At 36.2% G+C, this 13,780-nt stretch overlaps 1 protein-coding gene across 1 annotated transcript in view; it reads right to left on the minus strand.

Moving 5' to 3' along the window:
* tfdp2 (transcription factor Dp-2) overlaps nt 1-13,780 on the minus strand; it is a 60,547-nt gene that overhangs the window by 36,556 nt on the left and 10,211 nt on the right. The window contains exons 2-3 of the mRNA XM_067364943.1: nt 4,757-4,831; nt 202-262 (exon numbers count right to left, since the gene is read on the minus strand). Of these exons, the coding sequence (XP_067221044.1) occupies nt 202-262; nt 4,757-4,771 (76 nt within the window). The 5' untranslated portion in view covers nt 4,772-4,831. The remainder of the gene's footprint in view (nt 1-201; nt 263-4,756; nt 4,832-13,780) is intronic.

Genomic DNA, 13,780 nt, shown 5'->3' on the forward strand with positions numbered 1-13,780 from the left:
CCAGTAATTGCTGGTAATTTCTTTTACTGCCAAATTAAAAAAATAAAAAAGCAAGGAAAGGGTTTATTGCACTCTGAATGAACCCGCGCTTGAAGAACCAACTTCTGTACAAGCTAATTCAATAATTTATTTTCTGAATTTTATATTTATTTGCATAGATATGTATGTGATCATATATGAGAGTAACAGAGTCACTTTTACCTTTGGACAGGTTTTGGTTCAGAAAGGCCTTGAGATCTCCACACAGAGCTGCTGCGCCAACCTAAAAGGAGAAGAAATGAAGGAAGAGTTCAAATGAACTGAAATATTAGTTTTCAATAAACAGTGCAAATGAATATTGCAATTTTTATTGATGTTATTTATTGCTGCCTTCTTGGCCAGGTCAATCTTGTAAAAACAGATTTTTTAATTTTTTTATTTCTATTTATTTCAGGAAATCGGGGAGGAAGTCAGGAAGGAGAATCCCAAAAAAAAAAAAAAAAAAAAAAAAAAAACGGACAGTTAGTTCAAAGTTAAATATGATTGAATGTCATTGCATTTAGAGGAAGAGAGAAAGTCCTGAAGGAAGGAAGGAAGGAAGGAAGGAAGGAAGGAAGGAAGGAAGGAAGGAAGGAAGGAAGGAAGGAAGGAAGGAAGGAAGGAAGGAAGGAAGGAAGGAAGGAAGGAAGGAAGGAGAATCCAAACAAACAAACAAACAAAAAAATGACAGTAAAAAGTAAAATATGATTGAGTGTCATTGCATTATAGGAAGGGAGGAAGTCCTGAAGGAAGGAAGGAAGAAAGGAAGGAAGTCAGGAGGGAAGTCAGGAAGGAAGGAGAATTCAAAAAAACAAATAACAACAACAACAAAAAAACGGACAGTTAGTTTAAAGTTAAATATGTTTGAATGTCATTGCATTAGAGGAAGGGAGGAAGTCAGGAAGGAAGGAGAATCCAAAAAAAAAAAAAAAAATGACAGTTAGTAAAAAGTAAAATATGATTGAGTGTCATTGCATTAGAGGAAGGGAGGAAGTCCTGAAGAAAGGAAGTCAGGAGGGAAGTCCGGAAGGAACGAGAATCCAAAAAACAAAACAAAACAATAACGGACAGTTAGTTTAAAGTTAAATATGTTTGAATGTAATTACATTAGAGGAAGGAAGGAAGGAAGAAAGGAAGGAAGGAAGGAAGGAAGGAAGGAAGGAAGGAAGGAAGGAAGGAAGGAAGGAAGGAAGGAAGGAAGGAAGGAAGGAAGGAAGGAAGGAAGGAAGGAAGGAAGGAAGGAGAATAAAAAAAAAACGGACAGTTAGTTCAAAGTTAAATACAGGGTTCCTACACATTTTCCATTTCAAAATTCCATACTTTTCCATACTCAAATTTCCAGACCTCCTTCCAAGCGATTTCTGCCATTGGTGAGCCTCGGTCTCCTTTTCTATGTTTTTTGGCGCACCAAAAATATCCTCGTGGCTTTATAATATTAATATTGAACCACTGTACTCACATGAACTGATTTATGAAATATGTTTTTAGTGCATTAACGGATCTTGAGAGAGGAAATGTCACTGCTTCATGTTTGTAGTCCGGGTCCTACAGTCTTTTAGTGATTTTTAAATTAGTGTTTGATTGTTGAAATAAAGTTTTGTATTTAGTATTCACGTCTAGGCCCTCTTCTTCTTAAAAACCACATACCTGTGTGATTTTTGTTGGGGATAAAATCTACAAGTACTAATATATTCCCTGTTTAACAAGTTGGCATGACTTAGTTTGTTTCCCTTTCCAACCATACCACTCACTACATAGGTGTGAATATTTAATTTGTCTATTAATTTGATACATTTACTTTATAGAGATCCTTCTGTGATTTATCCATTCTGCTCTGTGTTCGCTCTGTTCTCAACATTGGTTGTTGTTATCAAAGCATTTCTATAGAGTAGCCTACGAGTACGAGTAGCACAACTCATATGACAGTTTCCATAATATTTTCGAAATTCCTAACTCTATAAACATATTTGCAAAGTGAAGAGAGGTGAAGTAGACAGCTGTAGGGGGGTCTGGGGGCATCCTCCCCCAGGAGAAGATTTTTGTGATTTTAACATGTAAAGGAAGCATTCTGGTGCACTCTGAAAAGAACATAAATGGAAAAAACAACATTTGCTTCAAGTAAAAAAAAATAAAAAAAATAAAACATTTTGGCACCAGGGCTGAGCATTGACAAATTTCACAATTGAATGCGATTTTGATTCAGAAGCTTGTGATTTGATTTTGATTTAATTACCTTTGATTCAGTATTGATTAATTTGGGGCCTATCAGGTACAGTACATGGCAAATTTCCTCAAAGAAAAAAATCTCTCAACTAATGCTGTAAACAATACAGGGAACCACAGCTGGTACATCATTATAATATTAGGTTAAATTGATTGTAAGTTACTTACATATAGGCTAAATTACACATAAGGAAGTTTTTATAATTACGTTATAATACAAGTGACAATTATTTTTCTACTCATTTTTTTTTTATGTAGGCCTAAACATTTAAATGGTGGCTCTCATAAAACGGATTTATATATTCAATATCGAAGCATATATTTATCAAAATGCTCCTCTCAAAGTTCATTTTTGTAGCTGAATAATGTGTTTTTGGACATAGAAAGGCTTTTCTGAGGTAGGCTAAATGTGACATTTTTACAAGCTGTTTTATTGACGCCTTTCTGAGATTGAAACACTGATTGATCGATTGCATGTGACATGATACAGATTTCGGTAAGTTGTACTGTATCTTTCAACATACCTTTGGATGTTCAATCATGTTTATTTTGTATTGTAACTAGTAAAGCCGAAGAGATGGCTGGTTCACGAGCGCTACAGATACAGATGCCACAGAGCACCAAGAACGACCGTGACTCACTCCAGTCTATGGGAAAGTATTCCATTTGCAATTCTTATGAGAATCTTGTGACACACACTCACTCACCCGAAAACCACAAAAGTGACTAGTTTTCACCACAAAGTGACTAGTTTGCAGGTATAATAAATTAGAAAACTGAATAAAGGCAATAGTCTGGAAACACAAATATTTTTCCATACTCTGATTTCTTTTTTACATACTTTTCCAGACCTGGAAATTACTCAAATCAAATTCCATACTTTTCCATACTTTTCCAAACCGCGTAGGAACCCTGTAAATATGATTGAATGTCATTGCATTAGAGGAAGAGAAGAAGTCAGGAAGGAAGGAAGGAAGTCAGGAAGGAAGGAAGATCCAAAAAAATAAATAAAATATATATATAATATATAAATATATTTGAATGGCATTGCATTAGATGAAGGAAGGAAGGAAGATCCAAAAAAACAAAGCACAAACAAGAGATATTAGGATTGTTCTAAATCATACATTGTAATTTCACAAATAATTTTCTTCTGGTATTTAATCAAATGAATTGAACCTTTGAAATTAAACGCACAGATGCAAATAATAATAATAATAATAGTAATAATAGATAATGAAGAAAATGATCTATTATTACTATTTGCATCTGTGCGTTTAATTTCGAAAGTTCAATTCATTTTCAAAAGTTAAACAATCAAGCTTTTATTTTGACAGGATGCCAGCAAATACATGTATGTGCTGTTACTTCTGGTGCTGCATCTCGCGGTTGTGTGAAGCGCTGTATCATGGAGCAGTGACGGTCTGGATACGGTAGCGCCTGTATTTATTAAATTAAATCAGTGCGCAATTTGACAATCGATAAACCATATTGTGTTGCATTTTATTGTGACGTATCGTGCAGCCTTCATTTACACTGACACAAATTACAATGTGATAAACTCATGTGCTTCAATAAACCTTTTTAATTTACAAACTGACCAAGTATAAAAAAATAATTTTTTTTTTTTTATTGTTTTGAATAAAACGCATCTATGTTTTCATGCCTTTTATAACATGCAGACTTGCTGTGAACTGCGAAAGCATCAGATTACTGTACGGAAAGCAGGACAGACGCGATAGCATGATATCTCACTGCAGCAGAGAACCACCAGAGCCGGCTGCGCGTGTTATAGGTCACAACTTGAGGGGGGGAAAACCCTCAAAGCATGAACTGGCTAAAAGTATCATCTAAAAGCGAATGTCATTTTAGCGAACCGATTTCCTCGTTAAATCACCATTTAAAATGCTCAGTCGGAGGGCTACATTAAGTCAGTAGTGTTAGCCACTGAAAGACTGTGAAAGTCGATAGAATTTAAGGCTTTAAACGGACGAGCAAACAGATGTCAGTCGAGTTTACAGACACATCTATTCACAGGGGTCGGAGGTCGTGGAGCATGTCACCATGATTTAATCAACATGACATCACAGAAGGACATTTAAACTAAATGAGAAATGCTAGGCATAGTTTTTCAGCCTATTGTCACACAGGCCATTATAGTTTTATATGCTTCAAAATATCCAATTAAGATTTGGGAACATTTTGCCAAGGAAACTTAAAGACCTGATGAACTCCATGTCATCACATTTACTTTAACAAAAGCAGTTTCTCTCATTATTAAGTTCACACAATGATGTGTTAGTATTACATCCACAACTTAAGAGCAGAATTGAGCACCAGATGACCTCAAAACCTTTCAAAAGCCCACCTTCAATAGAACTCTTCTGCTTTTGTCTTGACAGCAGCGGAAACAAAAGTGGTTTTAACGTGTTGATACTGAAACCGTAACAGACTTTAATGTCTCTTTAATTATATAACCTGATGTTCACACATTACCAAAACACACAGAACTCACCGTGTTGGCCATCATGGTAAAGATGACAGGGCTCTTTCTGTTCAGATCCCCTCACGCTCAGAGCTGCACAGCCCCCTGTAGACACACACACACACACATAAATGTGATGATCGGGTATGGCGCACACACACACATTCAGCCTGTCCTCATGATTGTTAGAGGAGAGGCATGCTCTCGATGCTGATGATGGATATAACACTGATGAGCAGAGATGACAAAAGGGACAGTGAGAGGAGGAGACAGAGAGGATGGAGGAGGACCCTATCAGGACCCCCACAGCACATAACCTCCAAACTTTCTCCCCCACCGGAATGTGTGTGTGTGTGTGAGAGGGAGGGGGGTGTTCCCTTTCTATTCTTCTACTTATCTATGAATCTATCCATCTACAGAAATATAATCACAGGGTCAGAGTCAACAGAGGCAACTCTTCCCACTAAATATGCAGCTTTCATAAACCATAATGATAGGTTGCCACCTAGTTAAAAGGTACACTATGTAGCTTTTGGCCCTTTAGCAGACAAAACTCCATGCATTTTGCGGAAGAACTTTGTTTTGGTTGTGCTTCATCTATGCGTGACTGTGTGGAGGAATATTATTATTATTATTATTATTATTATTCTATTATGACCAACACGATCTAACAAGAGCAGCGCAAATTATCGTCTGGTTTAAGACACTTTTTTTATTGGGCGGTAAATGATGGCGAAGAAACTAGTAAATTGACTAGAGCAAACATTAGTAAATCACCTTGATTAATTCATTTAAATACTCCCCCCATATTTAGTAAAACCTGACAGTATTTTTTTAATGCCAATCTAGTCTTTTTGCACTTTAATATTCATAGACATTAGTCCATATATAATATATATAATAATTTTTACAACTGAATTCTGCAATTCCGTTTGAGTTTTCCGCATTGTGGAAATCTAAAGTAGGTACTACATTTGATGAGTAGCAGATGAGCAACTTCGCACAAATACATATTTGCAAATATGCAAATGCAGAGATTAATGCAAGTATGCACTCCTTTTGTATATGATCATGCACTTCTGGATTACTACTTGGCTACGTTTACATGCACCAATTTTCGTCAATCCAAATGAATTGAATCCAATTGCTGATTTGTTTACATGTACTCTAAACATTTTAATCTGATTCAAATATCCGTTTATATGTGTCTATACATTACAAATTCAACTTTTGTGCACGCGCTCTGCATGGATGACGCCATATCAATCACACTTGCGGTAACCCGGGTTGCGTCACCAGACGATGATCGACGATAGCCAGAGATATTCTCAAAAGCATCAAATCTTGGCAATATTAAGATCTGGTATTTCCAATTAATGTAGGCCAGTTACATTCTTCTAGTCTATTATAACTATTAGGTTCGGCTTCTTTTATTATTAAATTAATATTATAAGTGCTGTGAGGATAATAAAAGATTAGGCTATTAGCTATCTTTGAAAATGTTTTAAACAATTTTAGGTCTATTATACAATGAATTATAGGCCTATAATTAAAAATAATATTTCCTAATACTGCAGTCATCAATGAAAATTAAGCGCAGCTTTACTTCAAGAACCGACTTTAAAAAAAAACAACCTGTTTAACACGAAATACTATTATTCTCATTTGTTTCACTATGTACGGCCACAAGAGAAATAATGGAATAAATGAAGACAGTTATATACCGTTATCAGCATATTATGTTGAAATTCGTCTCTGAGAGAATATGCTCCATTAATGCAGCGTCAGACAACTCCGTCACTTTTTACTTTCCATTTCTGTAGTGAATACTGACCGAGGTTGAGACTTTTTCACCAGCATAACTCTTGCGCAAAGTTTGCATGTTGCTTCTTGTGTGATATCCATTGGCTTCCCTTCTCGTTTTAAAATGGAAAGATTTCCAATATTATGACGAAGGGATACAGCTACGCCACTGCCTGTTGGCATACATCTTTACAACTAAAGACGTCAACGTGAACTTACGATTGAGAAAGTAGTCGGATTCAAACGTTTACATGGTAATTTTTTGCTGTTGGATCGGATTAGAAAAGGAATAAACCACCCATTCCAATCCGTTTACAAATGGATTATTTGGGTGCATGTAAATGTAGCCTATGGCGGTAACAAACCTCGATCCTCAAGGGGGTCCATCAAATGTCTGTGCCATTAAACTGAATGTGCTATTACACGGGCAGTTGGTTATATATAAATTAATTAACTTTAAACTAGCTCAGGAAGATTCAAACTACTTCTTGGCCTTGCCATAGAAGACAGGTAACATTAATGTCTGCAATATCACTAATTGAGGAAACACTGAGAATGCACTGCATACTTGCATGGGTGATGTGCTAGTATAAACTGTGCTCTGATATTTCAGAAACCCATTGACTTTTCTGGGTTCTGGCCTACAAAAATATGTCATCCTTGCAGTATATGATTGCAAAATATTGCCAAAACGTGTTACACCAACATACTGAAAGCATGAACTTCCAACTTTTACACACACCACAAGGTACTAGTGTTCATATGTCTGTAGATGAAAGCAATGCATTTGCCAAAGTAAACTTCTCCAACAATATCACTGATTTTGACCCTATATAGAGATTGTATAATATTTATGACTTGCATAGTTGCAACGAATGTTTACATGAACAACATGTGCAAGTGCATAAAGGTCACACCACAAATTGTAGGTCATCCACTTCGGCGGCACTGATGTTCTTGTCATGCTACATGAGCGCTCAAAACAAGCATGGTCCCGTAGGTCAGTACACTTAAATTAGTTTCCGATATAGACTAGTGTCTGTGAATATTAAACAGCAAAAGACCATTCAAATATGAATCCTGCATGTTCTGTGTGTCTCTATGTGAATGAATGGCGAGCTGTTTCATTTACCACACATATTGAAGCACCAAAAAATCATATCTCTGTATTTTTTGGCTAAATGGTGATGTACGGTATAAATCTCGATAATTTCTACATTTTACTATTTGGATTTAGAAAAAAACAATGTTTTCCTAAGAACAGTGTCCATACTGAATGCTACTAAAACAAATATAGTGAATGTAACCATAGTCTAGCACACTAGGCCTGTATATGTGCAAAAAATGGAAAATTACCTTACATTCTAACATTATAACATTACAAATCTAAAAATAAAAATAATGCTTTTTAAAGCAGAAGTTAAATTCACTAGACTGAAAATGAAAATAAAAACAAAAGCACAAACTAATTAGCTAAATTAGGCTATTTTGATTATTCCAAATAGTCACTTTACAGTTACTGCTATCATAAAAAAAATAAAAAAAAACACTCATTTGTAGGTTTAAAATTCTGCATATGGCACATTTATTGTATTGAGAATATAAAACTACTGTATATCGATATAAATAGTATTGCCTCATTCCGTATCGTATACAAAAAATAAAAAATATTGATATATCGTACAAACTCGATATACCGCCCAGCCTTAAGCACGTGTGGTGCTTACGCTGTTTTTATCCTCTGCCGCCACACTATACGAGGTCATGAATGCATGAACTTCATCTCCAGAGCCACTCTGAGATTCACTTCATAAGCATTTTACAGTTTCATTTGAGAAAAACTATCATCATATCATAAACACACAGAAACTCTAAGCTCTTCACGGCAAACCATCAAAATAAAAGTTCAGCTTAACTTGAAAAAAGAAATTGTGACAGAAATATATTACTGTTGTAAAGTAGAATTTAGCTACATCTCAATGGAATAATACTAACACTAATAACAACAATAATAATAATAATTATTATTATTATTAAAACTTGAGGAATAAGGAATAATATTAATATATAATATTAAGGAATAATCCCAATTTTCACAGTAAAGCTCTGTTGTGTAGCACTTTGTTTGTCAAAAAAAAAGTTTGTTTAATGTCATATGATTAAAAGATAAATGTATGTTTTATGGTTTAATTTGATTGCTAGAAAAATTAAAATGAATAACACAATTTCTAAAAAAAAAAAAACAAACAAAAACAAAACATTTCATAGAAATTTCATTTAAATTGTGTTGTTTTTATGAATTCTATTAATTAGACATGCTTTATTATTATTAAAATTTAATTAAACCATTAAAATAGAATTCAGAATTTAAAACAAAAAATAGAGTAAAAATAGAACGGAATTAAGAAAAAAATAAAACGTATTTCATAATTTTTGTTAAAGTTTTAATAAATTGATGTTAAATTGTACAAGTTTCATGATTTCAAATAATTAGACATGCTTTTTCATTACTAAAATTTAATTTAACAATTAAAATGGAGTACAGAAAAATTAAGACGGAAAAAAAACGGAATCCAGAAAAATTAAAACCGAAAATTAAACGATTTCACAGGACCCTAGTTCCATCTATACTCGTCAGTATATTTTGGTGCGTGTCTCCATGAACTTCCTTTAAGCCTTGGGTCCAAAAAGTATGCTAATTTCTGCGCTCATATGATCTGCGTGTGTCTTTGTGGCCGGGGCTTTCGGAGGAGGCTGGGAGAGGTGTAGAGCAGACAGCTGGTAAGCCTGGCTAGGGTGGAGGGGGTGAGGCAGAATATACCGAGCAAATCAATAGACGGGGGGGATCTAGCCCTGCCGCCCACCACCCCGGTCCCACAATACCCCACTACAGCCCCCTGCCTGAGCCACACATAAAGGCCTTTTGTCCCATGGGGGAGAAGCCCGACACAGGAACCAGAGAGAAGCTTCAAAGTGGCTGGAGGTCCTTCTATTCTTCCTCTCCTTTTCTATGTCACTTGCCCTCCCCCAATCTCTACTTCTCTTTTCCTGGGTGAGGGAGAGGCCACCCAGTAAATGTAAGGGAACTCAGGTCACCGTGGCTTGACACACTGCTCTGGTGACATGACACTAAAGAGACAACTTGTTGCTGAGTAAGAGTAGACAAGAATGGAGCGGGACAGCACAGCGACCGCACAATGACAAAAGATTTCATTTATGCACTGTAAATCAAGTCTGTTGTCGTGCTTTGTTACCTGTTTGCAGGACAGGCCTTTAAAAAGCCTCTTGAGATCACAGGCAACTTAGTGAGGACCTTCCTCAATGGGCTTTATTGACCTCCATTTCTTGAAACTTATGTGCTTGTTCTCAATCACAGCAAAAGCACTGTTCATCTAATTAGTGGTGCTTGCGAAGGAAAGCATCGCTATTTATAAAACTCATACTTGAGTTGGAGGTTTGTTCAAATTCCTAACCCTAAGTATTCAACTAAACTAAAGACAAGAATGATGCCTCAAATCAAGTGTGTTGTTAATAAAGAAGTCCTGTTGTTTTTTTAACCAATCCAACATACAAGTTTTGCCTGGTGGACAAACAACCAACCAAAAAAACAGGTAAAAACATCCTGTAGACCAGTGTTTCCCAACCCTTTTATTGGCCGCTTTCCAACAGTGCATATTTTTGATGTCTCCCTTATCTGACCCATCTAGGGGTGTAATGGTACACAAAAATGACGGTTCGGTACATACTTCGGTTTTGAAGTTAAGGTTCGATACAGCAGGGGGAGAAAACTAAAAAAAAAAAAAAAAAAAAAACTAAAAAAAAAAAAAAAAATTAATATAATATTAAATGTCACAAATAACAACAGAGACCAAACTATTAAATTCAGTTGCTATTTATTTTTAGATATAATAATCAACACTCGAATAATACTTAAAAAAAAAAAAAAAAAAAAAATGTATGCAAACGTAAATTGCACACAAAAGGCATTTTTTGCATTAACTTCTGTAATTATAAAATTATGTTTCTCCAATTCGTTGTTGGAATATAACCATTTACACAGTGGCTGTCATGACTTGTTTTCAAGACGGATTTATTTAAACATTAAAAAATTAAGAGTTTAAATTACTAACAGGTTAAGTAAAATATAATTAATATATAGGCTAGTATAGTGTTGTCAAAAGTACCGACTTCGATACCAAGCCTACTGAAATTTTACTGAATTTTACTGAAATTTTAAAAATGTGATGCTTTGAGCACTGTTGAGCGGATTCATAAACACCTCTGATTGGCCAGTGTTCACGCGCTCATCAGATATGTCTGTGACGGTTCAAAAATGTAGTTATTAATGACACTCCTCACTGAGCGCTTACACAGATACACACGGGAACGTTCGAAAGCAGGTGTCTCTCAGTGGACCGGTCACCTGATAGACGCCTGCTTTCAAACACTTCCACTTTCAAATTCAAACCAATCATTGAAGCCAATCACAGACATATCCAATGAGCGTGTGAACACAATGGCCAAAACACTAGGCTAAAATAGTAGTGCATATATTTAGCAAAAGAGTTCATTTCTCTGGCGAACTAACAAGCTGTGGACGCTAAATGGTTTTCTGAGGTAAATGTAATGCAACGTGAGACACTGTTCACAAGCCGTTTTATTGACGTCTTTCTGCGGTTGAAACACTGAGCGATTACACGAGATATGATGCATATCAGTAAGTTGTACTGTATCTTTCAACATTCCTTCAGATGTTCTTTTATGTTTATTCATTCATTCAACTAGCATTAAAGAGGAAGGGATGATCGTGTTTATTCACGCTCCGCGCTGCCGCTTGAACTGAGAAGGCTATACAGCAATCTATTACGCATTTTTTCTTTGAATTTCGTGATAAAATTGACAGATTGTGAACGATGACATTTTGTTTCTTATCAAAAGTAACAAAACACAGAGCTAATTGCGATTATTGGTGGTTAATGCTGGTTAAAAGTGGTAAGGCTGCAATCTATTACAGTGCATGCCCCCTTCTGGATTGGAGTGTGGATCGCCTGCGACTGACTGTATTCGTCATCTAACTGTATGATGAATTCATGTACCGTTACACTCCTAGACCCATCTATTTCAGGTCTTGGAGTCTCTACTAACAAGCTGATGAGTTGAATCAGGCATGTTTGATAAGAAAGAGTTTGAAAATGTGTAGTGTTGGTGGAACAGGAACAGGGTTGAGAAACACTGCCATTGACTACAGTGAAGGAGGGACCAGAGTCATACAAAAAAAAGTTAAGAAAACCTTTCATGATAATACACTTACAATTATAACAACAGGTTTTCTTAACATCTATTAAGCTGGGCACATAATATTATGTAGGCAAACAAACTCTGTCAACCATTTAGCAATTCTTAAAAAAACAAAACAAAACATAAACATCTTAGCAACTGCACAACCAACAGTACCACCCACATTTTCTTCATAAAATGTAGTAGTCAAGCTCACAATGCACCAAAAGTCATTCATCAGATCTATCACCATCTAAAATGTTTGGAAATCATATTATAAATGGACTGATATTGATCTTTAGCAAGCTTTGGTGTTTTAATGACCGATTATCTACTCTAACTATCAGTCAGATGAACCTAGTCTAATGTAAGGAAACGTTTTGCATTGTTGTGCTGATTTTAGCACAGTCATGTTGTGGTTTTCACATGCTTGAACATGCAGAAGCAAAACGGTTATGTGCAGGGCAGCATGATGCATTGAACTAAACAGATGAGGCGGTGTTTTAAATGTAAACATACGCATCATTGCTCTGCAGTGGCGAGCCGTTCACAGCTCACTGGTGGAATGCAAAATCCACTACGATAATGCACACAAATGCCACAAAGACCACATCCATTACATTCTGAGCGGAAAACTCGTGCGGTCACTGTCAGGGTCCTTTTACTTACTAATAAACCTTGACCAGGCCAATTAATCAGAGCAATATGAGACCACACAGCAACACCTAACATCCTAGCATCATGGCGGCAGTCTAGAGCATTTTATAGGCATTATATCAGGGTTATTGCTCACCTTCTAGTTTTCTTTCCATTACATGTGAGCTCTTATCCTTGCATGTGGCCTTAAGACACGGTCGCCCTGCTGTAACCCTCCCCTATTCCTCTCTATTGTCATTCTCTTCCGTCCTTCAGTTGGCCTGCCATAAATCCCCAAGATCTTCGTTTGTTAGCCTGACCTCTCATTCTCTCCCCATCCCTCTTTTCTTCCCTTTCTCTCTCTGCTCATCACTGTTCTCTCTTCCTTCTCTCAATCTCCATCATCGATAGACTGAAGAGCACTGACCTGGAAGAGGTGATTCTACTCCAGTCTGAGGCGGTGGGGGGGCTGAAGAAACAGGCCAGCTTTGATCATTTTAGGGTAGTTTAGGGGGATGGGGGTCATCGATTCAAAATTATGAGGTTCATGAAGTAGAGCAAACAGTGCTGTACTTCAGGTTTCATCCAAAACCAGGGTTTTCCCATCTGCTCCCTAGAGCCCAATGGTATCAGATAAAAGAGAGTTTGAGTTTGTGAATTACTAATAAAAACCTAGCTTTTTTTAACCTAGATTCTACATGTTTTTCCTAATTTGGTCAACTTGTTTGGAGAGGAAATAATAAAATATGAATTTTTAGTTTTCAATGCATACGACCGTCTGCTGGAAGCTAGTTATTATAGTTTATAAAGTTTTAAATATGGATATTTTTTCTTACAAAACCCATTGGTTCACTTCAGAAGGCTTTTATTAACCCCATGAAGGATTACTTTTATGATGGATGGATGCACTTTTTTGGGCATCAAAATACACCTCATTTACTGCCATTATAAAGCTTTATATGATTATGATTATAGCATTATATGATTGTGTTCATCTGAAGGAACAAAGTCATATACATTTAGGATGAGTAAATCATGGGATAATTCATTTTCGGGTAAACTATCCCTTTAAAATGTAACAATACTTGTCTGGGTATCTTTTACAGGGCGGGTTTGGGCCTCAATCTTCAAATGCCCGTCTAGACCTGTAGTTCTGCTCAAGGCTAGACTTAAGATTGCAACAGCCCTTACTCTTTAAGAACTGGGAAAGTGCAAGTCACAATATGCTGTGCTGATGGTACTTTAATTAGATTAATTAGTAAGTTTATTGTTCAAGTGAACTCGGTTATGAGATCTGCTGGCTGGTAGAAGCTGGTGAGCTGTAATCCACCAGCCAAA

The sequence above is a fragment of the Chanodichthys erythropterus genome, chromosome 17, assembly GCF_024489055.1.
Source record: "Chanodichthys erythropterus isolate Z2021 chromosome 17, ASM2448905v1, whole genome shotgun sequence".
Taxonomy (NCBI): Eukaryota; Metazoa; Chordata; class Actinopteri; order Cypriniformes; family Xenocyprididae; genus Chanodichthys; species Chanodichthys erythropterus.